The sequence below is a fragment of the Furipterus horrens genome, unplaced genomic scaffold (genome assembly GCF_987537825.1).
Source record: "Furipterus horrens unplaced genomic scaffold, mFurHor1.1.pri manual_scaffold_17, whole genome shotgun sequence".
Taxonomy (NCBI): domain Eukaryota; kingdom Metazoa; phylum Chordata; class Mammalia; order Chiroptera; family Furipteridae; genus Furipterus; species Furipterus horrens.
The window spans coordinates 113928697-113954230 of record NW_028327187.1 but is presented as its reverse complement, the minus strand read 5'-3'; the positions used below and the strand labels follow the sequence as shown (position 1 = coordinate 113954230).

The window sequence follows — 25534 nt, the reverse complement described above, 5'->3', positions numbered from 1 at the left end:
GTTGGACAGCAGTCGTGTGCAATGAGTTTGGGGGTATTCCGGGTTGAGGGTTCACTCCTGGTTGCGAGGTTCGTCCATCGCCTCTTCCAGCAGTCTCCCTCCGCGCCCAGTTAACCTGGTTCATTAGCTTTCCCCTCGAGGCAGGGCTGAGAGGTGAGGATTTGCGGTCTGCAGCTCTGCCAGGGAGGAGACACCTTATTGCCTCGGGGCCATCCAGGGTTCCAAGCCCACCGCCCTGAGCCCTTGGTCAGCCCCTGCCTCCCAGCACCCTCTGGCTCTCCCTCCGGCTCTCTACCCCGGCTCCTCCAGCCTCTCAACTGCCCTTCTCCGCCCCGTTCCCACGTTGCTCCTCCCCACCACCTCCGCTCCAGCAGCCGGTGCAGCCACTGCGCTTTCCCGATCCTCCCCCAGCTCCGCCCCCTGCAGCTCCACCTCCCGCAGCTCCGCCTCCTGCAAGTACTCCTGGCCGGTTCCCCCGCCAGCCCGGCAGCCGCGCTTTCCCGCTCCCGCTGCAGCCGCTGGTGCCACCGCTGCCTCCGTCTCGGCCGCGCACCCGTCGAGTCTCAAGATGACCAACATCGTGCTCTTCAGCGGCAGCTCACACCAGGACCTGTCCCAGCGTGTGGCCGACCGACTGGGCCTGGAGTTGGGCAAGGTGGTCACCAAGAAGTTCAGCAACCAGGAGACCAGGTGGGGGACCCCGCCGGGCCGGGGGGGGGCGCCGGGAGCTCGGCTGCGGGGCCTGGCGCTCCCCCTTCCGGGGCGGGCCAGCCACGACACGGCCTCCGCGCCACCGTCGCGGCGCCCCGGAAAGCCTAAGAGGGCGGCCCCAGCCCGGAAGGGCAACCTGGGGCGGTCATAGCGCCTCGGGGCGCGGTGGGCACAGCTGGCGGGAACCGCCTGGGTGCAGGGCAAGCGGGGAGGGCCGCCCGCGCTGTGCTCGCCCAGGTTTCGTGTCCCTGCCGGGCTGATCTCAAACCCCGCGTGCTCGGGAAGGTTCCGTCCCCGCCCCCGCGCGCGCTGCGCGCTGGATTCACCTGCGGCGGTTTAAAACGCCGCTTCCCCGCCCTGCCCCGGAGGGTCTGAGCCTTCGATTGAGGGAGCAGCGTGGTAAAAGCTACCAGTTGACTCCTTTGAGCAGTCGGGGTAGAACCCTTTGGTTAACCAGCGGGTGTGGTTGTGCAAAAGGTTTAAAGAGCGTGGGAACTCCGGGGGCGCACGTGTTGGGTTGCCCTGCGCTTCCTTTAATTTTTCGGCCTCAGAGATGATCCATTTTCAGCTCCTTCGCAGTTCTGGGACTTGGCTGTGTCCAGCAGCCAGGCCATAGCTAGAGTGTAAGTGCCACCGATGTCTCAGGTCCACAGGAAGCGCCCGCCTCTGCTCATTGACAGCAGGTGGCGGCCCCCCGGAGGCCAGCCCAGGGGCTCCCTTTTCCACCTGCCTGAGTCCTCAAAGCTCTTTAACTGATTTCAAGTTGGTTTCATTTCTTCCCCCTCTCCCTTTAAATATCTAGCACTGCACACGGTTATTGATCATTTTTTATCTTTGGCTAAGACCCACTTCAGCATTTTCAACAAGTGGTGCTGGAACAATCGGTGCCAGCTACAAAACAAGTAAACAGAAATCCTCCATCCCTGCTTCCCGCCATTGCAAAAATTAACTTGAAATAGATCATGCACCTAAATGTAAACCTAGAACTGAACATTTCTAGATGGAAACATAGGAGAAAATCTTGATGACCTTGGGTTAGGCAAAAACGTTTTTTAGATACTGAGGTGCTCTATTGCTACGTATGGGGAAGGTGGTGGTGTCAGCTTTTTAGGAGAGCTGAATCCCTTCTTCTCCGTGGGAAATTATAATTACACGTCCCTGGTGATGATATAAGTGGAGAAACGTTTGTGACTGAGTAGCAGGTGGTATTAATGCCGGAAGAATTGCTCTTTGCAAAGTTTAATACAGGACACCAGGAGGAGAACAGGCTCAGGGGAAAGATAGTATAGTTGGCTTTGAATGTTGCAGTATTTTTTTTTTTACCAGTCTTATTGAAGTTTCAGTAGCCTTAAGAACACAAGGAGAAGGAGATAATGGTTTTTGCTCAGGAGGTGGCGTCATATAAGTAAAGGAAATTTCCGGGTGGAGTACATTTTGAAGGCGAATATGGCACTTCTGTGTTATCTCAGTGCAGCCCAGCCCTTGGCCTCTAAAGAACATGTTTAATCTAGATCAGAAGACCAGTGTGAAGTCAGAGTTGGATTCCTGTTGGGTGAAACTCACTCAGACAGTGAAGTATCAAAGCAGAATCGATTTTATTTGGTTTTGAGTATTTTATGACTACTACTTGATTAATTAGACATCATGAGGTCTCAGAAACCACTACATAAAGCCTTGGAATTGCCTATCTAGTTACAGTTTATGTTTTTAATATTTAGACTCTAAAAGGGTAACTTCTTGACTTCTCTCTCCTATGAACTCTGTAGGTCCAGAGGTTGATTTTTACCAACAGATCTCTCTGTACCAGGTTCTGTGCTAGTGATTCAGTTTTTACTGTCTGCCCCTAAGACTAGAAGCAGAAGGGCAGAAGGAAGAGAAAACTGATTCAGTTCACATAAGGGGTCCCTTCCTGAATCTCTTATTGAGCCAGGACCAGGAATCTTGTTTGCTGTCTCCCGGTTATCACTGTTCCCAGTCCCCATTTTTCAAAAACTACCGAATTGGATGCGGAACCTCCTGATTTTACCTTCCTGTCTCTAAGTCGTTTCACATAGGAGGGACGTGCCCCAGCTTTACCATAGGCCACTGATATGTCATGATGACGTCTTGGGACTGCACCAGTGATGGTGTCTGGATGTCTGTTGTGACGTTTTATCCTGGCCAGTTAACCTGCCCACAGAGTCGTTACCTGGGCTGTAGGACCCAAAGTGTGATCTCTTGTTTTAACAAATCACCCCCAAAACTTCATGGCTTAAGACAATAATTATTTACTTGAGTCTCAGATCTGCAATTTGGGCAGGGTTCAGGAAGGAAGGCTTGTTTTTGCCCCATATGGTAGCATCTGGGACAATAAACTGTCACTGGAGGATCCACTTCTAACATGGCTTGCTCACGTGGCTGGTACATTGATACTAGTTTCGGCCTTGGAGGTTCATTAGGAACCTCAGTACCGCTCCATGGCACTGCCTGAGCCTGCTCACGGCCTGGAAGCTGGGTGCCAGGTGTGAATATTCCAAAAGACAGGACATGGGAGCCACCAGCCTGTTAAGGCCTGGACATCGTCACTTCTGTCATATTCTCTTGTCAAGCAGTTCTCCCAGATCCAAGAGGAATCTTGATGGGAAAAGTTAAAGAGGCTGAGGCCATCTTTTAGTTACTACACCATCCATTATTGACTCTGATAAACTCATCAATCTTCTTATTTCAGGATCAATCAGGATCCTTTATCTGAAAAGCAAATGGATGCTGCCTTCTGGCCACAATTTTTTTAAAGTCGTAGAATAAAGATTAGCCATGATCATCTCTATGAGTAGAAACAGAATAGCTTTGGAAAAAAGGTTGCCATGGTAATATTATTTTCTGTCTTCCCCTGGACTTCTGGTCATATGGGGATTGAGGTTCCTGAGGAAAACTAGGCCAAAGAGGCTGAAATTTGGGGATAAACTCTCATCACACCAGAAATTGGCAAACTTTATGTTAAGGAGCAGATGATAGCGAATATTTTAGGATTCACAGGCCCCTGGCATTGCTGTAGCATCATACTGTTCTGTAGGCTCAAAGTCCATCACAGGTCACTGCGTTCTTTCTGGAGGCTCTGGGGGAGAATCCAGTCCCTGGCCTTTCCCAGCTTTTAGAAGCTGCCCGCCCGCATTCCTTGACTCCTGGCTCCTTTCATCTTCAAAGCCAGCAGTGAAGTATCTCTCTGATCTCTTCTGTCTCCCTCTTCCATTGTTAAGGACCCTTGTGATTAGTACATTGGTCAACTAGAACAATCCAGAATAGTCTTCCTATTTTAAGGTCAGCTAGATTAGTCAACTTAATTCCATCTGCCAACTTGTCATGTAAACTAGCAGATTTCAAAGGTTTGGCAGATTAAGACAAAGATGTCTCTAAAGAGGCCATTGCTGTGCCTACTACATCATTCTCAGTCCATGGGCTGTACATTTGTCAGCGTGAGCTATGTAGTACTGTGACTTCAAAATTGCCTTCATCCCAGAGATGACATGATGTTCACAATGGAATTCCATTTAGCGCCTTCACCCTCGAGATAGGAGGGAGTACATAGAATTCTGTCTGTCCGTCTTCTGAGAGGTTGGCATTGAACTGTTTTCATCCATATTCTTGCACATGCAAGAATATGACCCATGTGCTATTACCCAGCCTCATTCTCAGACCATATCAACTTGGGAAACTTCATTTTTGTCTTCTGATCTACTTGAGGTTGGGTAGAAACTCCTCTTGATTCAGATAGGCTACTATGTGGTCTCTCAAATGTCACTTGTGTGTAAATTATCTTTAGAAATTGGCTCTTTTAATAATACCATTGAGCACAATTGGCTTCTAATAGCAGGAGAAGGGATAAAAGTAAATATAGGCCTTGTGATTTTAAAATAAAATTCAGTGGCTTTCTTTTGGGGCTGTGCCTCTTATTTATAGTCACTTCTATAAGGTGCCAAATGCATTTCTAAAATTCATCACTCCATGCAAAGTGGTGCAGTGGAAACCAGAGGGCTTATGGGAAAAATGCAGTTAGGGGCATAACACTGGAAACATCTTTTGCAACTTTTTTTTTTTAAGATGGTATATAATAAAAATGGTAAAGCACTTGTACATGTATTGCATGTTTAAAAAAAATACATAAATACTACCGTAAAGATGGCACTTTGTGATGAAAAAGACCTGCAGGTTGCTTAATGAAGTGGGTCTCAGAAGGATTGCAGCTTGAGTTGTGTGGAGTTTGGAGGGAGGTAACAAGAAGTGCTGGGGAAGGTTGTGACAGCAGACGTGGGTGGGTATGGCTGTTCTTGTGAGGGGGGCTGTGCCTTTGGAGTGTTTCTCAGTGCCTGCGTTTAGCTGGGTGCGCGGTCTTCTGCGTTCTCATCTCAGGATGCACACTCGTGGGAAAGCAAAGGCGAAATTCCTGTTATGCTCAAATTATTTCTCATACGCTCAGATTGTTTCTAATATGCCAGTCACTGGGAACAATTTTGCCTTTTGAGAACCAACACTGTAGCAGAGCTGCCGCTGTCCTTGGTTGCCAGCAACACTGAAGGAGCAGCCTGAGCACGTGGCATGAGTTTGCTCTCCTTCCCATGGAAGGCACGTGCCGGCAACAGGCAGGCTGGCCCTCAGAATTCTATCCCTGAAATCCAGGAATTTTCCAACATGCAATTTTTAGAGACGTTCAAAGTTCCTGTTGACTCTTCTCAAGAAGCTGGTCAGCAAAAATAGCATGTACATCCACCAAGAAAGAGGACAAAAAGGGGGAAATGGTTTGTGGCAGCAGGCTGGAGGGAATCCCTGGGGGGGCAGCTGGGTGCCAGCCAGAGGGACTCAGGTCAGGCAGGGTGATAAAGTGGAGCCTGCACTCTGAGGCCTCTGACCTTGTGGGATTTAGATTGTTAGCCAAGTGTTTAGGCTGGAATTTGGATTCAGTATTTAGAAAACTTAGCAGATGAAAAGATAAGATAATTTCCTCCAGGGAAAACACCCCCCTCCCGCCCCCCCCCCAAAAAAATTGTGTATGGAAGGGAAATACTATCCACTGCTTTAAGTTTACTAGTTGGGTTCCGCTCTGCTCACCACTTACACAGTTAAAACATAGCGCTCATATTTGGTTAGAATATTGATCTATATCGGGACGATGGCCAGATGAGGTGGTGGGGGAGGCTGCGTAGCCAGCAGGTGATGGGACAGGGAGGAAACAAATAGAGTTAGAATGCTTATGTTCACAGTGAGGAGTCTTATGTGGTGTCTAGGGTAAGAAGGGAAGACGTAGCCGTGCAAACATTACCTAGAGGCTTGAAGGTAAATATCAAAATACTGAATCAACTGTTGAAATTGGTTGCCTCTGCGCTGTTTGTTATAAGCCTTACAGAATGATTTGAGTTTTTTTAAGCAATGTGCATATGTAACTTCAGTCAACATAAATAGTTAAATATAATATTTGGCGGAAAAGAGTTAACATAGCAGAACCGAGCCAAATTTCTAAGAAGCACCTAAGATCCCCTCCTACCTGAACAAGGCCTGCTTGTTAGGTGGCCCTTGACTGACGTCTGGGAACTTGGCTTTAGTTAGGGTTCGCTCCATTCCCTGACGGCACGGCCTCACTGCACAGACAGGGTGGTTAGTGCTGAAGCCTGGGAATCTGGAATTTTGGTTCGTGCCTGGCAGTGAGTGCCTAGGTGACCAGCCCCCCGGGCAAACCCTCTGAGTCTCTGATGAGCTTCCTTGGTAGACAGCAAGCACTTGACATGCGTTGTTGCACTTCATTGCTGGGGGCAGACTTAAGCTCTCAACCTGTGAGACTCCGCTGGGGACGACTCTGGGGCACTTGCACCCAGCTTCGCCCCATCCGCCCTTCTCCTCAGCTCACTGTGCTCTGTGTCCTCTCGCTGTCATGCGTCGCATCCGTGAGTACAGCTGTCTGCCCAGTCCAGGCCCAGCATCAAACCCACACGACCACAGATATGCTTTAGGGTTCATGAGCGACATTTCCCTTCCAGTGTGGAGATCGGTGAGAGCGTGAGAGGGGAGGACGTCTACATTATCCAGAGCGGCTGCGGGGAAATCAATGACAGCCTGATGGAGCTGCTCATCATGATCAACGCCTGCAAGATCGCGTCGGCCGCCAGGGTGACGGCCGTGATCCCCTGTTTCCCGTACGCCCGCCAAGATAAAAAGGACAAGGTACAGGAGCTGCGTCCTGTTGGAGGAACCTGCTCTGGCTTAACATTGACTTTTTTTTTTTTTCTCACGCTACTGTAGAATATCTACAAAATGTTTGCCTTCTGTTTTAATGATCGAGTAAACATGCTTTTTCACCTTGGCTTTTTCAAAGGCTTGTCTTTGAACCAGCCTTTATGTTAATATTTATAGGTATAGAAACAGATAAGGCATACTTTTGTGGGCATTAAAATACCATTACAGTCCTATAGCTGCAAGTTGCAACCTTTTTCATCTCATGGCACACATAAACTAAGTACTAAAATTCTGCAGCGCACCAGAAAATATGTTTTTGCCAATCTGACAAAAAATATGTGTAATTTTGATTCATTTACACTGGGCGGCTGTTGTGTTGCTTGTTGTCATTTTTTTTATTTGACAATCTAAGGGAAAAGAGATCAGGTCCCCTGACTCGATGGTCTGGTATTGCATGTTGTAAAAATTCGCGCAGCACACTGGTTGAAAATCGCTGATCTATAGTGATGAAATGGTTGCATATCTTTGTGCTGGTGGATAGAGCTAAATACCCACTCTCACACCCACCCAGTGAGCACAGAAAATGGGGGGTGGGGGATGGGTGGGAATCAGGTCACTGGACTGAATCAGTGTCGATGTCCTGGCTGGGATGCTATACTGTAGTTTTTCAAAATGGTACCACGAGGAAAAACTGGGTTAAGGACACATGGGATCTTTGCATAGTTTCTTATCATTATCTGTTTTTTAACCTTTCAAGAGAAGGAAGCTAAGGTCTTTGAATTATTCTTTTAGCAGCACTAGCGCAATAAGAGTGACCTTGGGGGAAAATCAGAGAAGTTGCAGTTGAGGGGAACTTTAAAGGGGATTATATCAGTTTCTTAGGGTCGCAGTAATGAATTAGCACAAACTGGGTGGCTTAAATAAAGGAACAGAAATGTATTCTCTTCCCATTCGGGAGGCCAGAGGTCAGAAATCAATGTGCGGGCAGAGCCGCGCTTGCTCTGAAGATGTTAGGGAAAAGCCTTCTTTGTCTCTTCTGGTTTCTGATGGCTCCTGGCACTCCTTGGCTTCTGATAGCATCGTTCCCATCTCTGCTTGTCTTCACATGGCCTTCTCTCCTGTGTCTCTTTGCCTGTTTTATAAATGGACAGTCATTGGATGTAAGGCCCACCCTAATCCAGAATGATCTCCTCTTGCTTTCTACCTTTGTTATTACCTGCAAAGCCCCCATTTCCAAAGGAGGTGACCTTTGGAGGTTCTGGGTGGACGTGACTTGTGGGAGATACCATTCAGGGATCAACTTTTAAGCTGTTCCCTGGGCTATATCTTATCAATGGATATTCGGTCAGGTTCCACATGAGTCCTTTACAAGACACACTGCTCTCCTGTGACTAATTGTGAGAAAGCTTTTGCCCAATACACCTCCATTTATATTCGTAATTCATTTTCTGGAACAACGCAGATTTTTAAATAGCTGCAAGGTCCCCTCATGTATGAAAAGATTCCCTTTCTAAATTTGAATTTGTATAACAGGCAGTGTGGTTCCCAGACCCCCTGCTGAACACAGCCATGTTCACCTGACCTCCTTTCTCGTCAAACCTCCCTCTTTAAGGCTCCCAGTGACAGCATCCCAGCCCTCCAGGATAACCTCCCTATCTCAGAACTCTTTGCTTAATCACATCTGCAAAGACCTCCTTTCCACATAAGGTAACAGTGACCTAGGTTTCAGGGATTAGGACCAGATGTCCGTGGGGCCACCACTCAGCATGTTGCAGGGAGTCATTGCTGTGTTAACAAGTGGGCATTTGAAAGACAGTTCAAAGTTTGAGAGAGTGTCGTTATTAATATCATTTATCATCTAATCCAGGACACCTCATAGCCTGAAAGGAGATCTATGAATAATTACACCAGGAAACAAGTGTCCACCCTAGCTGTCCCGGATGTTTCTGACACATGGCCACCCTTTTATAGGCGTCTAGCTTTGGGACTGGCCTTGGAGCTGGCCAAGATGTATAGATTATTCTGGCACTATTACTTCTGTCATATCTGTGTAATCAGTGTGACACGTATTATAATAAGTAGAGAGGCAGTTGCATTCTTTCACCAAACCGGTTGAAAGGGAAATTCTTAATTTTGTCTGTCATTTGAGGTATAGTATGCCGTTGTATTTCTTTAAATTACTGCTAATAGCTGTTAATAATTTTTCTAACTATTTCTCAGCTCAAATGAAGTGGCTTTGTATTGAGAAACTGTATTGAAGAGGGGCTAACAAAGGTTTAATTAGGGCTTGACAGAAATGGCCGGAGCCTGTGCAGACTTCATTTACCTGTGAGCAGGAGAGGTGAGGAGACCCCGAGTGGTGGGCATAGGCCACACTGGCTCTCTGGGCTCAAAAAGTCTCCTCCTGGGTCCCAAAAGGAGCCCCAGGCAGCCCTCCTCGTGTCTTCCCTCCTTAGAGACCTGCATTGCCTGTGACATCTAATCCCAAAGAAGCTTCAGGTAATTGATCTACTTAAGAGTTACCTGCAAAGGAGCCCAGAGAAAAGCTGGAGCCTTTTAACCGTATCCAAAGCTTGTTTCTTCATTTCGAGCCTCACTAGTTCCTTCTCAGCAAGACCTGCACATCTGCAAATTTTATTTTTGGTTTTGTTTACATGTGCGAGAACCCAGGGACAAGTTCTGACAGTGAAGGAAGGTTCTCCTAAACTGGACACTTCAGCACAATGTAATGCTACCGCGGAAATAGTGACGCTGCAGTATTAATTATGGAGGACGTGGTGCAGTGTGGTCTGAGTGCTGGGGATCCAACTTTGGAACTGGGTGGACTCTGGTGTGAATTTCAGTGCCATTACTCTCTCAGTTTGTCCTTTGTAAAAGTCACAAACTTGTCATGCCTTTAGTTTCCGTCATCTGTAAATTCAGGATAATATTTGCTACTATTTATAAATTGCTTAGCACAATTTTCCCCAAAAAACCCAGATGTCAATTCTTTTTTTACCCTCACCTGAAGACATCCTTATTGATTTTAGGGACAGGGGAAGGAAGAGAGAGAGAGACAGAGAGACAGAGAGAAACATCAATTCCTCAACCGGAGACTGAACCCACAACATAAGCATGTGCCCTGACTGAGAATGAGACCCTCAACCTTTCAGTCTCTTGGGCCACTCTACAGCCAACTGAGCCACACCAGCGAGGGCCAGGTGTCAAATTAACTCCACATTTTCCCATGAAAGCAGCCATATATCATATGTCAATGAAGGGGCATGGCTGTGTTCCACTAAAACTTTAAGGACATAGAAATATGAACTTCATATTCTTTTCAAATGTCACAATATGCTGTTCTTGTTTTGATTGCTTTTCAACCACTTAAAAATGTAAATTCCATTCTTAGCTCACAGGTTGTACAAAACCAGACCACGGGCTAGGCTTGGTCCACAGGCCTCAGTTTGCTGATACCTACTCTAGGGGACATTCAGTAACTGCTTGTTTCCTTTCCTGGTAAAAGCAGTATAACATGCCCCAGCCAGTATGGCTCAGTGGGTTGGGAATCATCTGGCAAAGCAAAGGGTCGCCAGTTCGATTCCTAGCCAGGGCATGTGCCTGGGTTGTGGGCTTGGTCCCAGGTTGGCGTGTGTGTGAGAGGCAGCTGATCAATGTTTCCCTCTCACATTGATATTTCTCTGCCTCTCTTTCTCCCTCCCTTCCCGTCTCTCTAAAATCAAAAGTTAAAAAATAAAAAATACAGTAAAACAGTATGACATGGGCAAGGCTGCAAATAATTACTTTGAAGGTGGTAGAGAACTTATAACTTTTTTCCCAACTATTTCCAAGGTTCTGTTCTCTTTTCAATGAAATTGTTTCATTTTATTTCTTAACTGAAAAAAGAAAAAGAGGACCATTGTCCTGATACGCATTTCTACAATCTTGTCATTTTTGAAGGTTGTCAAGTGTGTACTTACAGCAGGGTGGCATCTAATACATTGACGGAGACCTGAAATAGCCAGAGTCTTTATTATGGTTGCACTGGCCCACAAAACGTTTGACCTTTATTCGTTTTTCTTTAGGGTAGTCAGACATTTTATTTTTCATTCCTGTACTTTGATTCTACCTTTGTTGAAATGTCATGCTAATTTTTCTTTTTATTGGCTATAAAGTCAGTTAACTTGCAAAGCATTTTTCCTGCAAGATTCAGTTGGGTATTGAGGCAAACTGTGAAACGCAGTGCAAAAACCAGATTTGTGAACAAGGTCCCATGGTTTGGATCTCAGAAGTAAGAAATGCTCAGTGCCACTGAGAGATGAACAGAGGACTCTGCTGGTTACAAAATTGTAGGGAGAGTCCCAAATTCACTAGCATGGTAAGTCAGATTGCATTACAGAGAAGTTTCGCGATCGATGTATTCTTTTAATTATCCTGGGATTTCAGTGACTAAAGAATTCTCACAGTCGGAGAGGCTAATGATGAAGCCTTGGAAACCTGGCCTAATAGAGATTCTATTAGGAAATAATTATCAAAAATAAATATTGTATGCAAAGTTCAGAGCTATGTGCTATAGATGATGTGGAAAATCTCCAAAACCAGTTTTGGTCCTTGAGGGTCCAGTTGTGAACCCTGACGTCCATATATAGAATATGTTCTTGTTTCAATCTTCCAGCAGATGGTCCCAAACGGTCGGGGGCCAGATGCTTAGTCAGTGCCACATCCCATTAGAGGGGACAGATCATTTCTTTCTGGAGTTCTCAGAGTGCCTTCAACTTTGGATATTTGAACCATATGTGGGGGATCAACCAGGTTGGCTCAGCAGGGACAGGTGGGAATGCAGATGTGGCAGGTGTATGGGTGTGGAAAGCATTTGTAGTGACCTCCAGAAGAAGGAGGACAGGCCCAGGACCGACTGCAGGGGACCCTTGTGGTATAGGCACGTGTGCAGTCCGACCAGCTCTCAGTAGCTGGAGCCAGACTGGCCTGCGGGCTTCGTATCCCAAAGGCAATGTGGAACAGAACAGGGGAGTAAACAGTGAAAATATCCATCCTGATATGTAGTTAGTTGAGAAGGTTGAAAAATTGAAAAAAAATGACAGCAATGTTTTCCCATGACCTCACTTTTTAGAAACATCTCCTGCTAACATTTTGGGGCATTTCCTCTGTTTGTGTGTTGAAAAGAAACCTGTGTGTTTGTATATACTATTTGCATATGTATATATTATCTTTTTTTAAAAAAAAGAATGGTGTGTTAGAGAAAATACTAATTATCTGTTAACATTGTGATGTAATTCCTTTCTGTGTGTTTTTACGTGAACATACTCTGCATGTGTATTTAACAGGGATTTTTGATTTTTACTACAGTATTCCCTCACTTATTGTGGGTATTACATTCTAGATGCCCCTGGGATAGGTGAAAATCCGCGAAGTAGGAACCTTACATTTATTTTAGTTTTTATATATATTTTAAGGCTTTATAAACCCTTTCTACACACTTATAAACCGTTCCCAGTCCCTTATTAACCTTTTCCACACTTTTATAAACACTGCTTATGTTCTTAAACATATTCTCCATTCTTAAACCTACGTCACTTTAACAACATACGTATACAGTACCGCAAAATCCCACGATAGAGTGAAAAATCCACGATAAATAATTAAATCTAATATTTTTAAAAATTCCGCGATACAGTGAGGCCGCGATAAGTGAACTGTGATAAAGAGAGGGACTACTGTGTTGCAAATTAATTCTTTTTGAGGTCTATTGAGACATAAGTGGCATGTAACATTCAATAAGTTTGAATGAAATGTATTTATAAGACTTTATTTTTAGAGGGGAAGGGAGGGAGAAAGAGAGGGAGAGAAACATCAAGGTTTGGTTGCCTCACACGCACCCCCAACTGGGAACCTGGCCCACAGCCCAGGTATGTGCCCTGTCTGGGACCCTTTGGTTCACAGGCCAGCACTCAGTCCACTGAGCCACAGCAGCCAAGGCTAAATGAAATAATTTAGTTATATATTTTCTTTTTTTGTGGCTGGTATATAGTGATACTATTGTTTACAGCAAAATGCTGTACTTTTTTCCTAGGTGTAATCATGTCTGTATAGTCTCCTGGATATTTTTTTTCTTTGATGCAGTCAGAGTTATTGTGCATAATTTCTGATGTGGAAGCTGCAGTTATGGAGAAGTTAGGTTACTTTAAGTCAGTAAATGACCATGCATCTGCTTCTCTAAATATTACATTCTCAGTCACCTTAAGGTGTTCTTTCTTCCCTCTGCTTTTTGTGTAATTTGTAACATGGAGCATTAGCTGCCAGCTGCAGAACATAAACTCTTCTTTAAGAGCTGGTGTCGCTGGCAGGGCTGTGCAGGATGTAGCCCTGCCCCCCTCCGGCGTTCACACTCTCCCCTGGATCACTGCCTGTGACCAAACTGGACTTCGTTCAGTTCCTGGATCTGACCTCTCAGCCGGGTGATGGCACACATGCTACTCTTTCTGGAACACTGGTCTAGGCCAACCGTAAGAGCAGTTTCCTCAGAGGCCTGCGACAATGAGCCTCTTTAAACTTGATGTCCTTCCTGCTAGTGTGTCTGTCAGTACCCATTCCTCTACATGCTTTTCGCGATTAGAATTTTTCAAATCATGATGTTACATGTATACAGTTTATTTGTTTCTTCAACACTTATTCTCTGTACCCAGTGCCAAGTCTTGCAATAGTATATGTAAATAGTAAGTATTTGGTGAATACATTGAATGAAATGAATACTTTTTGTTGTTACAACATGTAATTATTATTAATTTAATAATTTAAAATAACTGTTAGTTTTCTTTATTAACATGTTAAAATCAGCTGTGATTTATCGTTTTGATGTAGACCTTAGTGGGAGGAATCTGAAGCTATCAATTTCTTCCTGTCTCTTTTCCTGTTATAAAAATCCATGTCTTTATGTTTTAGAGTCGTGCTCCGATTTCTGCGAAACTTGTGGCCAATATGCTCTCGGTCGCTGGGGCAGATCACATCATCACCATGGACCTGCACGCCTCTCAGATCCAGGTTCTGGCACTTTCTTTCTTGCCCTTGGTTGTGATTGGGAGTTTGATGTGACTGCTTAAATCCTCACTGTTTTTTGTGAAGTTAAATAATTTTTGAAGACGGCAACATGACCTTGGGTTTGAGTTTATATGACAACTCTTTTGGCTTTTCATCTTCACGGAACTGGGAAATGTAATTTCATGTTGATATTGCCCATCTCCCCCACCCCCTTGTCTCCAATCACTTTTGGAGGGGTGGGAATGTCTTGGGAGTAATAGATCGTGTCCCCACAAATAACAGATGCTGAAATATGCTCCTGGAACATAGCGGTCATTTGATTTAATTCTGTTAACATTAAGGAAAGGGAGGCTATTTGAAAGGCTTCCTTTGAATAAAAAACTCAAATCTTATGTCACGAAAGATGATCTTTTCAAAAGCCCTGCAGTGTGTTGCTCACTTCTCCCCGCAGGGCTTCTTTGACATCCCTGTGGACAATCTGTATGCAGAGCCAGCCGTCCTGCAGTGGATTCGGGAGAACATTGTGGATTGGAGGAACTGTATCATCGTTTCCCCCGATGCGGGCGGGGCCAAAAGGTAGGCACTGGCCACACCGGGCAGATTGCTGCATTTGCTGATTGCTTTTCCCTTTTCCCGTGTATTAGATAGGGAAGTGTGTTTGAAATTACTTAACACTTTGTTTTACAAATGAACAAATAAGGAGCAACAGGATTTACCTCCAGAGCAGAGTGCTGTTTTCTCTGTGAACATTTTATCAGTCGTGAGAGAGAAAATTCATACACGCACACATATTTGTTTTCAGCGAAGAAAGTGTTTTGAGTTTGTTTCAAGTAATTTTTTTCTGATATAAAAGTAAAAGCTTCATTGGAAAATGAGGCTTTTAATTAACAACACGATTGACTGAGCTGGCTGTTCCTACTACAAACACTTGAAAATGGTAGCCAAAGTAGAATCTTAAAAAAAGAAATATGTGTTCAGGGAACACTGCAAGAGAAAGGGTGCTGTGCAGGGCCAAGAAATGAAGAAGGGCCAAAACCTGTGCTTGGGTGGCCTGGAGGTCGGGTGTCAAATCCAGGAAGAGGCTGGTGGCTGGGGTGTTAGCACCCACATAGGAGCTTCCAGAGAGAGTGGGGATGAACAGGTAGCCTCTTGCCTGCAGCCAGGAGGAAGGCCAGGCTTCACCAGGGCCTTTGAATGGGGAGAGAAAGTAGGCAGATGTGAGATGCCAAAGCGAAGGCCTGTGCCACATGTCAGCGTGCAATGGGATGGCCCCTCTCCCAATGGGGTGGGGTCCCCTACGCTGAGAAGATTCCCATTAAAATTGGTCCCAGACTGCCAAGCCACTGCAGAGGGACAATTCCACAGGCCCAGCTGCTCAGTAAGCACTCCCTGCTGAAGTCAGCCTCTTCGTGCCTGGCAATGCAGGTCACTGGGCTGCAGAGAGCCGCCACAGGGTGACAGAACAGTTTACTAGCTGTAGTGTAGGTTGGACAGCAAGTGACAGGGCACTGGTAGCATCAGAGTGCGGGCACACTGAATGGCATAAGGAGACAGTAGGAGCAGTGAATGTGGAGGGCTTTGCAGAGACCCAGGGAATTAAGGAGCAATGGTTACAGAGTGCTCTACTGCCTTTGGGGTGTGGAGACTCAAAGTGACCTTGTAGAACTGTGCAGCTGCCATCTGGAAAGGAAGAACACGTGGAGTGGAATTTTAACACCTGCGTAGCTGCCTCCCTCAGGAAGGGAAAGGTAAAAGATGCCTCTGTCCATAGCCCAGCAAGACAGCCAGGAAGCTCCATGTGCCCTTAGAGACCCGTGACCATCAAACTTTGAGACACCTTTAAAATGTAAATGCCCATCCCTTCTTTGGCTCCCTCATCCACCTGTGTCCCAGTTAGGGCCCTCGAATTAAACTTCAAAGCTGCAGAGTAGCCCAGAAACTGAAGGCCCTGATTCCTAGAAGAGCCCCTTTCTGCACTAAGCTGCTGTCGCTCCTGCTTATGTTCCCAGCACAGAAGAGGAGAGAAAATGGGGCACAGCTGGAGGTGGGCCACAACAGCAGCAGGGAGTAGTCATTGAAGGAGGTCACAGACATAAGAGACAGAAGCAGAAAGTCAATTTGCAAAGACCCCAGCTGGGCAGCTGAGTGTGCTGCTTGCAAATGTGCCCCAGCCAGGCCCTCCAGGCGGGGGACACTGAGTGTTGTCTGCTTACGAAGATGGGAATGTGAGCAACGTTGTGGAGTAGTTTCTAGTGGAAATGCTTGCAATTTACATGGGAACTTACTTCAGTCCCACAGGGGAATCCGTATTCTATATGGTAAGTCCGCTGGCCCGATGGAGGGTGAGAAGTGAACCAGCAGGCCAAGGGGCACATGAGCATGAGCTGTAACTGGTGATAACTGGTGATTACTGACAGTGTTATTGACAGATAATCCACAGACCTGCAGTTTGCCCGCTTAAAGTGTGCAGTTTAGTGGTTCTCGGTATATTCACAGATTTCTGCGTCCATCTAAGTCCAAAGCGTTTGTATCACCCCCGAAGGAAACGCCACACCCATGAGCACGCACTCCTCACTCTGTCCCCGGCCCCTTGCAGCCACTCACCTGCTTTTTGTCTCTGGAATTGCCTCTGGACATTTCACATAAATGGAATCGGACAATGTTATGTGGCTTTTGTGTGTGTCGTATTTCTTTAAACCAGAAAAAAAAATTACTTCAGTACATAATAAGCCAGAAGAAAAATAGATCCCACCAACTTTTGTGGCCCTTTCCTCTCGCAACCCTATTTTTGAATGTATAGTCTAGAAATACAATGCTCTTAGCAAACATTCAAACAGGGTCGTGTCCCCCTGTGCCTTCTTTAGAGACCTCTATTCTTTCCAACGCCAGAATTCCACTATTCAAACATGTATCTCCCTTTTATTTCACATAAATGGTAACATGCTGTACATACTCCTTCAGTGTGCTTTTATTAGAACTTAACTTACTCCATTGTTTTTTTTATAGCTGGGTAATATTCCATTGTATGTGTCTGTTACGATTCCTTTAAGCGGTTCCCCTTTCCTCCCTCGTGGACTGTTGTTTGTGCTGTCACACTTGGCTTAAGGAAGGGAATATGTTCTGAGAGCTGCGTCATTAGGTGACTCATCGTTGTGTGAACCCCATAGAGCGCCCTCACACAAACCTAGATGGTACAGCCTACTACGCACCTGGGCTGTGTGGTATGACCTGTGCTCCTGGGCTGCTAACGTCCACAGCACGTTACTATGCTGAATGCTGTAGGCAATTGTAACACAACGGTGAGTATTTATGTATCTAAACCTAGAAAAGGTACAGTCCTGCAGGCACCATGAGAGGAACCTGCAGGACTGGAAGCTGTTCTGGGTGATGCAGGAAGGGAGGGCGAGTGCCTGGGGAGGCCCTGGACACCGCTCTACATGCCTGGACTCCACTGTACACTTAAATCTGTTTTAAAGATTTTGTCAATAAATTAAACGTAGCTTACTGTAATTTTCTTTTACTGTATAAACTTTAAAAATCTTTTTAACTTCTTGACACTTTTGGAATGACACTTAGCTTAAAACAAACACATTATACAGGTATACATAAATATTTTCTTTATATCTTATTCTATTAGTATTTTGCCATTTTTTAATTTATTTTTTACTTCTGAAATTTTCTTGTTAAAAACTAAGACATAGCCCTCGCTGGTGTGGCTCAGTGGATTGAGCACTGGCCTGCGAACCAAAGGGTCACTGGTTCAATTCCCAGTCAGGGCACATGCCTGGGTTGCGGGCCAGGTCCCCACTTGGGGGCACGCGAGAGGCAACCACACATGGATGTTTCTCTCCCTCTCTTTCTCCCTCCCTTCCCCTCTTTCTAAAAATAAAAGTAAATAAAAATCTTTTTTAAAAAAATCTAAGACACAGACACACACATTAGCCTAGGCGTGCACAAGGTCAGGGTCATCAGTATAGCTGTTTTCAGCTCCCCCATCTTGTCCCACTGGGGGGTCTTCATCCCCTCTGTTAATGCCTTCTTTGGGAACACCTCCTGAAGGAGCTGCCTGAGGCTCTTCTTGCAGGGCTGCCACTGCTTTCAGAGGAATGTTGGAGGCATTTGTTTGTGTCTTTTTTTTTATCATAGACTTGCTTGTGCTTTAACGCTCCTGGACTCTGTTAATGAAAACCTTTTGATGTTGGGTTGCTGTGGAGAAAGAAGGTCAGGCAGCCCTTGCAGGCATGTTTATTTTCCACGCCTGTCGTTCTGTTGGCTAGAGGCCTTTTCCTTTGGGTTGTAAGGAGTGCCCACCAGAAAGAGGTCACACCTTGGTTTCTTTTGCAATTGGGGGGGTATAGGTATCCCCCACTCGCCCCAAGTTTTTTCATTTCTTCCCTTTGTGTATTTTTATTCTCTGCAGGACTTTTCAAACATTCTTATGTAGTCTTATCTCTTCTTCACACTATGGTTTCTAGGTTTATCTGTGATTTCTTTGCTTGATACAAAAAGCCCTGTTTCACCGAAGAGAATGTGTATCTCATGAACTGGAACTTCCTGCCTTAGGAAAAGCTTTGAGGCTTCATTCGTTCCTGGTCAAGAAAAAAAAAAAGAAAAAAGTTACTTAATGCCACCACAAGACGTCGCTCGGGTGGGGTAGTTTTTGAAGCTTGACTGGGTTAGCAGCTAAGAACAAATAAACCTTAGAAGGAAACACCTGCCACTGTGAGATAGTCCATATTAACTGGTACAGGAAGTTGGTGAAACTAAGCAATTCAGATTTAGTTTTTATTGTTTTTCTTTTGGAAAGAGTGTAAACATGTGTCCAGAAGAAATGGAAAACAAACTACGTATTATTTTTCTTCTAGCTTTTTCTGCTTAAGATTTCTGTGTGATACATTGTCTTAACACTTTTTTTAGGGTTGTATACATGCAAAACAAGACTCGTAAGCTATTCAGGAATGGGAATATTCTACTAACTCTGGGGAGATTTTTGCAGGGATACAGTGATCCCTCACTTATCGCGGGTATTATGTTCTAGACCCCCCCCCCCACAATTGGTGAAAATCTGCGAAGTAGGAACCTTACATTTATTTTAGTATTTACAGTACCGCAAAATCCCGCGATACAGTGAAAAATCTGCGATAAATAATTGAATATAATTTTTTTTTAATTCCACGATACAGTGAGGCCGCAATAAGTGAACCGCGATATAGAGAGGGACTACTGTAGTTTCCTTTATATCCTGCTTCTGACATTACCATTGGGTATCTGAAGTGGCTAGGTCTCCCCGCTGATGTTCCATGTTCACCCCCATACCCCCAAAGCCACGTAGTTGAGCATGTTTCTCACCCTGCTTCTGGGTCCCCCTGCTGGTCTGCTTGCCCACAGGGTAGGAGAGCGGGATCACCTAGCAGAGTTGTGACTGCGGGTTATGCTTGGACTGCACAACTCCACAGGCTTAGAATTTCAGCCACAATGGTGGCAGGCTGTGAACCAGGGTCCGGCCGTGCTGGGAGCTTCCTGATCCTTACCAATAAACCAGAACACGAATACATACACACATTGTGTATAAGGTGTTCAAGAGTCTCTTCTTGGGAAAAGCTGTCTTGTTTTCTGAGAAACTAGCTTTCCTGAATTAGAGTTTATATGATTGCATTCATATGAAAAGTTCAGACTAGATAAATCCATAGAGATGAAGTAGATTCATGGTTGTCATGGCCTGGGGGGAATGGGTACAGGGTTTCCTTCCAGCGTGATGGACATGTGCTGGAAAGTAGAGGTGGTGGGTGTACAGTATGAGGGGTGCACTTAATACCACTGAACTGTATGCTTTAAAATGGTTAAAATGATAAGTTCTATTTTATATGTAATTTACCACAACTGCAATATACAGTCATTAAAACATTCTCAGAAACAGACAAGGGAAACCTGGGGAATAGAGACTTGCGTGCTCTCTCTTGACAGACCACCCTTGAGTGCCATTCCTGATTGTCTTTTGAGGGTGACGTGGGGAACAGGACTAGGACCCTAAAAACGCACAGAGGTCGTGTTCTCCATTCACTGCTGACAAAATTGTGGTGTGTGAGTGGACGCATGTTGGTCACTCGGCAACATTTTCTCAACTGACTTGCATAACAATTGATTGTTATCATGAGAACTGAAATAGTAAAATCTTATTTCAGGTCACATTATATCTGTGGCATCATTTTGTGGTCAGTTTTCATCATTTACGCCCACTTTTCATGGGAAAAATGTCCTGGGATCACTGACAGGCTGGGCCTGTCACCTTCTCTTTCTGTGGCCAGCTCAGCCCTTTGAGCTGATGGCTTCTGTGCGTTCACAGTCGACAGGTGGAGAAGCTGGACTCACAACTTCTAGTCTGAGGTCTCGAGTGTACTGGAGCCTGTTTTTGTTAAGCACTAACAAATTCAGTATCAGTTACCAGCCGGCAGCTTTGTCCAATGGTAAAAGCGCCCAGTCATTTACCCCAGCTGCCACAAATGCAGGGCCATGTCACTGGAGTGGCACGTTTTTTCCATGGCTTGCTTAGCCATATCCCAGACCAAGCCCAGCCTTACAAGTGAGGCCCGGTTCTTCCATTACCTGGAATGTGGCTGGTGACTACAGTCCAGTCAACTTCAGGACGAGACTTTCCGACTGACTGTATTTAACATGTCCTTTTGCATCTGTGCAGGGTCACATCAATTGCGGACCGGCTGAATGTGGAGTTTGCCTTGATTCACAAAGAGAGGAAGAAGGCAAACGAAGTGGACCGGATGGTCCTAGTGGGCGATGTGAAGGACCGTGTGGCCATCCTCGTGGATGACATGGCCGACACGTGTGGCACAATCTGCCACGCTGCGGACAGGTACGAGGGACAGTTTGGGAAAGGTTTAGGTTATCTCATTAAGGAGGGAAAAATGTCAGCTGTTCAGAATTGTGCCTGTTTTTCCTAATTATTGCCGTTTGCTTAGCAGTAGCATTTCAGACCAAAGGAGGGTCTAGGCCTATTTATTGTAACTTGGCAGGAAGAAAACCATGGTCCTTTGCGGCCTCGTTTCCATTGTCAAGGTTCAGCTGTTAGTGGATTTTATAAGGGGCCCGAGGTGCTGCGCCCCTGAACCTGAGCGCAGAAAGAAAGACCCTCTTGCAGGCTTCCTTGGGCCCTCACTCCAGCCTTCAAAGACAGTGCAAAGCAAAGAACATAAAATCTCTCAATGATATTTTATATCAATATGTCAAAATAATGGTATTCAGGCTATTCTGGTTTAAACCAGTGGCTTTCAACCAAGGGCAGTTTTGTTCCCTGGGGGACATTGGACAATGTCTGGAGACATTTTTGGTTGTTCAGCCCAATGGAGGGAGGCATTGCTGTAGTGCAACCCAAGGGTGTGGCACAACAAGGAATTCCCTGGGCCCAAGGCCAAGGTCAGTAGTTCCAGATTTAATGGTGTGCAAAGTACGTTGCCAACACATACATTTAAGGTCCTGTTTTCGGCTACTGAGCGTGAATGGAATTGGTTTCATGTTTTCCTTTATGGAGCACTTTGCTTTTAAATTCACACTAAGGAGTGACTTTTTTTTTTTTTTAATTTTCTGTTATATAGGCTGCTCTTGGCCGGGGCCACCAAAGTTTATGCCATCCTTACCCATGGAATCTTCTCTGGGCCGGCTATTTCCAGAATAAATAGTGCTTCCTTTGAGGCTGTTGTTGTCACAAACACTATTCCGCAAGAGGACAAAATGAATCACTGCTCCAAGATCCAGGTACTGTCTACGCTGCAGGCAGAGCCAAGCAGCGAGGTACCTACCTTAGACCCCCAAAGCAGCATCGAGTCTTCTGCGTGTGACCGCTTACTAAGGCACATGTCAGCAGAGGTGGCAGCCTCTCAAGCATGAGGGTCTAATTCATGTTAGATCTCTTGAGAAGGGCTGTGGCTGGCAGAGGTCAAAGTCAGAAATAGTAAGTGGATAAACCACAATAGAAAACGAGTAAGAGACGGGCTGTGCTGAAGCAAAACAATTAACATATAACCCAAGTCCACCTGATTGGCCACATTTGAGGGACTGCAAGCTATGGCCCAGGGGCCCAATCCAGCCCATCATGTGCTTTTGTAAATAAAGTTTTATTGGAACACAACCGCGCCCATTCATTTATATATAGTATTCCCTCACTTATCGCAGGTATTATGTTCTAGACCCATCCCCCCGCGATAGGTGAAAATCCGCGAAGTAGGAACCTTCCATTTATTATAGTATTTATATATAATTTAAGGCTTTATAAACCCTTCCCACACACTTATAAACCATTCCCAGTCCCTTATTAACCTTTCCCACTCCCTTATTAACATTTCCCACGCTTTTATAAACACTACTTATGTTCTTAAACATATTCTACACTCTTAAACCTACGTAACTTTAACAACATACGTATACAGGACCGCAAAATCCCGCGATAGAGCGAAAAATCTGCGATAAATAATTATATTTTTTTAAATCCCACAATATAGTGAGGCCGCAATAGAGAGAGGGATGACTGTATTGTCTGTGGCTGTTCTCGCACTGCAACAACTGAGTTGAGTCTGGCCTACAAAGCAGAACATGTTTATTCTCGAGCCCTTTACAGAAAAAGTAGTTTGCTGAGCCCTCAGTTAGAATGGTCATAGTTGTGCCCTTAAATGATAGTCATTCCATTTTCTGAAACTAAGAGAAAGAGAAACCTTCCATATAATTGAGTAACATTAATTTAAAAACAACAAACGCCTAAGCAAAGGATGTCTCTGGTTAACAGCAGCCCTGAAAAGCCTTTGAGAGTCTGCACTGAAAATCACTGCCAGGACCCCGTGGGGAGTTGGTTTCACAGGCTGTAATTTGAAGGGTGACCCAAAGTGGTGTATCCTCTCAGAAGAAACAGGTAGAAGGTCAATAGTAACACATCTGCCAAATAGAGAAATTGTAGGTTTTATGGCTTTATGTTTTTAATTAAAGAAGACTAAGATGCCTCACTGTCCTCTCCCTTTTCCTGTTTGTCATTTAGGTTATTGACATTTCAATGATCTTGGCTGAGGCGATCCGCCGGACCCACAACGGTGAATCCGTGTCTTACCTGTTCAGCCACGTCCCGCTGTAAATCCAGGATGGGAGTGCGGGGCAGGCATGCTGGCTTCTGACTAGTGTGTTGTCATCTGATTTTTTAGCTTTAGGGCTCAGCAATTAGAACGCAAAAGCATCAGATCTTTGAATCCTTCTAGATCCATCGTTTCCTCCTTCCATAGCTCAAGACCATGTTTCCAGTTTGGGGGGAGGGGCGATGGTTATTTGTTCTGTGAACTGTAGAAATCAGAAATCTTTTTGTCATCTTGACTTGTTCTGATAGGTGACTTTTTCCTTTGCCCTGTCAGTATTTTGAGGCCACAGCTTTCACATATATAATTCCATTGTGGAAGTTCATAATTTATGTATTTCAGGGTTGCCAAAGGTGGCTTTAGGATAAAGACTTCTATGTAGATATATAATGATAATGCCTGTGGACATTTGAGGAAAACCCTGTATAGAACAAACCCTTCTAAGAAAACCTTAGAAAATTTATAATACCGTGAATTTTTATTTTGTATTTTTTTCGTAGCTGGGTTTCAAATCAACCATTTTGGTTATTGTGTTTGATTTGGACCAAATTTTGTGTACTTTAAGATGGCCTCTAATACATTTGGGGGTAAATATTAGACATATCAGAGGCCTTATAGCCCAGTATTTTTTTTTATTACCACTTACATATTATAACTGTCACCTACATGAAAAGTCATATTCTAAAATTCTAAAATGATGTTCAGTGATAGATGTGATTTGCAAACTGTTTTGAGACGGTCTCTGTGCTGTCCCATTCCTGCTTGCCTTTGTCCATCCCAGATGAACAGGTCTTGGGGTACCTTCCGTCCTGTCATCTTGTTCTAGGTCACTTTTTAGCTCTAGCTTTTACATTGCCTTTTCCGATAATTTCATGTTAGTTGATTTCCACCAAGACAAAAACTCCTAAGTCCCCTCAAATGGACTAATCTGATCATAATTTTGCCTTTGACATACTTAAAAAGGTGGCTTTTTGTGAGTTACACTAAATGCATATTGAAGCATCATTAGTTTTGATTTTTCACATTCGTTAGCTTTTTGTAATCAGAAGTAGCAGGTCTAAGGCAACTGATTGTTTGAACTAAAGCCACTACATGAAAAATGTGGGTAAGAAAGGCCTACGATAAAAGTACAAATAAGTGAACATTAGTTCCTCCATTAAAATAATATCCAAATAGGGACCCAAGAGTGATTGTGGAGGGGAAGGTTGCTTTCTCCACAGGGCGGCCCTTGATAACTTCCTACTGAGGTGCCTCCCTGGCGCTGGCAGAAGGCAGGCCTTGCCTCTTTGTGAATTTCATTATGTGCACATTGGTGTGCAACCAGCTGAATTCCTCATCCCCAGAAGAAGAGACTTGGCCTGCGTAGCATAATAACCAACAGTCTGTCTGTCCCTCCTGCTGAACCTTAAAACTTGAAGAGGATAAAGCCTTTAAATTCTGCAGGTGGAAAAGTAAAATCAATTGAAGTCATTAACAAAGAGCAGTCATTGAAGTTTCCAACTTCACTACCCCAGAGGTGGAATCGAAGTTAAAAAGTGTCATTTTGGTCATCGCAGAAATGAGCATTTTCTTGTACCTTAAAGTGATTTTTGAGATCAGATGATATTATAGCCTGGTAAAGGCAGCTATGCAATACAGATGGACTATATCTAGAAAGAGTTGACTTGAGATACATAAAGTTTAAAGTTTATTTAGATGCTGTGTAATTTTAATTTTTGATAAATGAGTGATACCTGTACTACTTAGAATTCCTATGCATAGAGAAATGAAAATTAGTTATGAACATGCATAAGTAGACAGCTTGGCCTACAAGTGCAGACCTGTTGACATGACTAAAACCAGTTGATTTAAAGGTAACCATTTCATCTAACAATTGTAGTAAAATAGGGAGTTAATTTTAAAATACTGATCTGAAGAGAAAAAACAAATGACAGAATCTATCGTAATCCTCTGAATTAAGACCCGATTGTTTCTTACATTATTTACTACTATGTGTGTGTTTGAAAGTACCTCTAATACACTGATAACTAATTAGACTGGATTTAGGCATCCATGGCAGCAGTGTGGACCTGAGCTGTTTGGCTTCAGCTCAGCAAAGGTGAGGAAGGTGGCCTCTGAGCAGGTTCATCCCAGAGATCACTGCTAGTGTGGACACATTTCATGAAACTACTGAAGATGATGGTCCTGTCCATCTCTGCTGAGTAGAGGCCGACTCGGGGTGTATCTAGCCAAAAGGGGGAGCCAGAGAAATGTGAACATACCAAGATCGCTCAGCCTCCATCTTCACTTACATTAATCAACTCACAGATATATTCATAGGGCAACTATTCTTTGTTAGATAAGATGTCAGCTAGATTCAGGAATATGTCATTTGCAGTGCTTGTATTGGTTTAGAATATTTGATGTTCAGATCTTCTAACACGGTACTAAAACATTTCAATAAAGTCAAGTCATACTACTTC

The 25534-nt window shown here is 44.6% G+C and overlaps 1 protein-coding gene across 1 annotated transcript; it reads left to right on the top strand.

The window, feature by feature from the left end:
- The first annotated feature begins 457 nt into the window (after positions 1-457).
- PRPS2 (phosphoribosyl pyrophosphate synthetase 2) lies at positions 458-25534 on the top strand. Its single transcript, XM_090264705.1, has 7 exons — positions 458-690; positions 6717-6900; positions 13852-13950; positions 14399-14523; positions 20642-20815; positions 21555-21714; positions 22985-25534. The coding sequence occupies exons 1-7, from the start codon at positions 569-571 to the stop codon at positions 23075-23077; spliced, it is 957 nt and encodes a 318-aa protein (XP_090120831.1). The 5' UTR covers positions 458-568; the 3' UTR covers positions 23078-25534.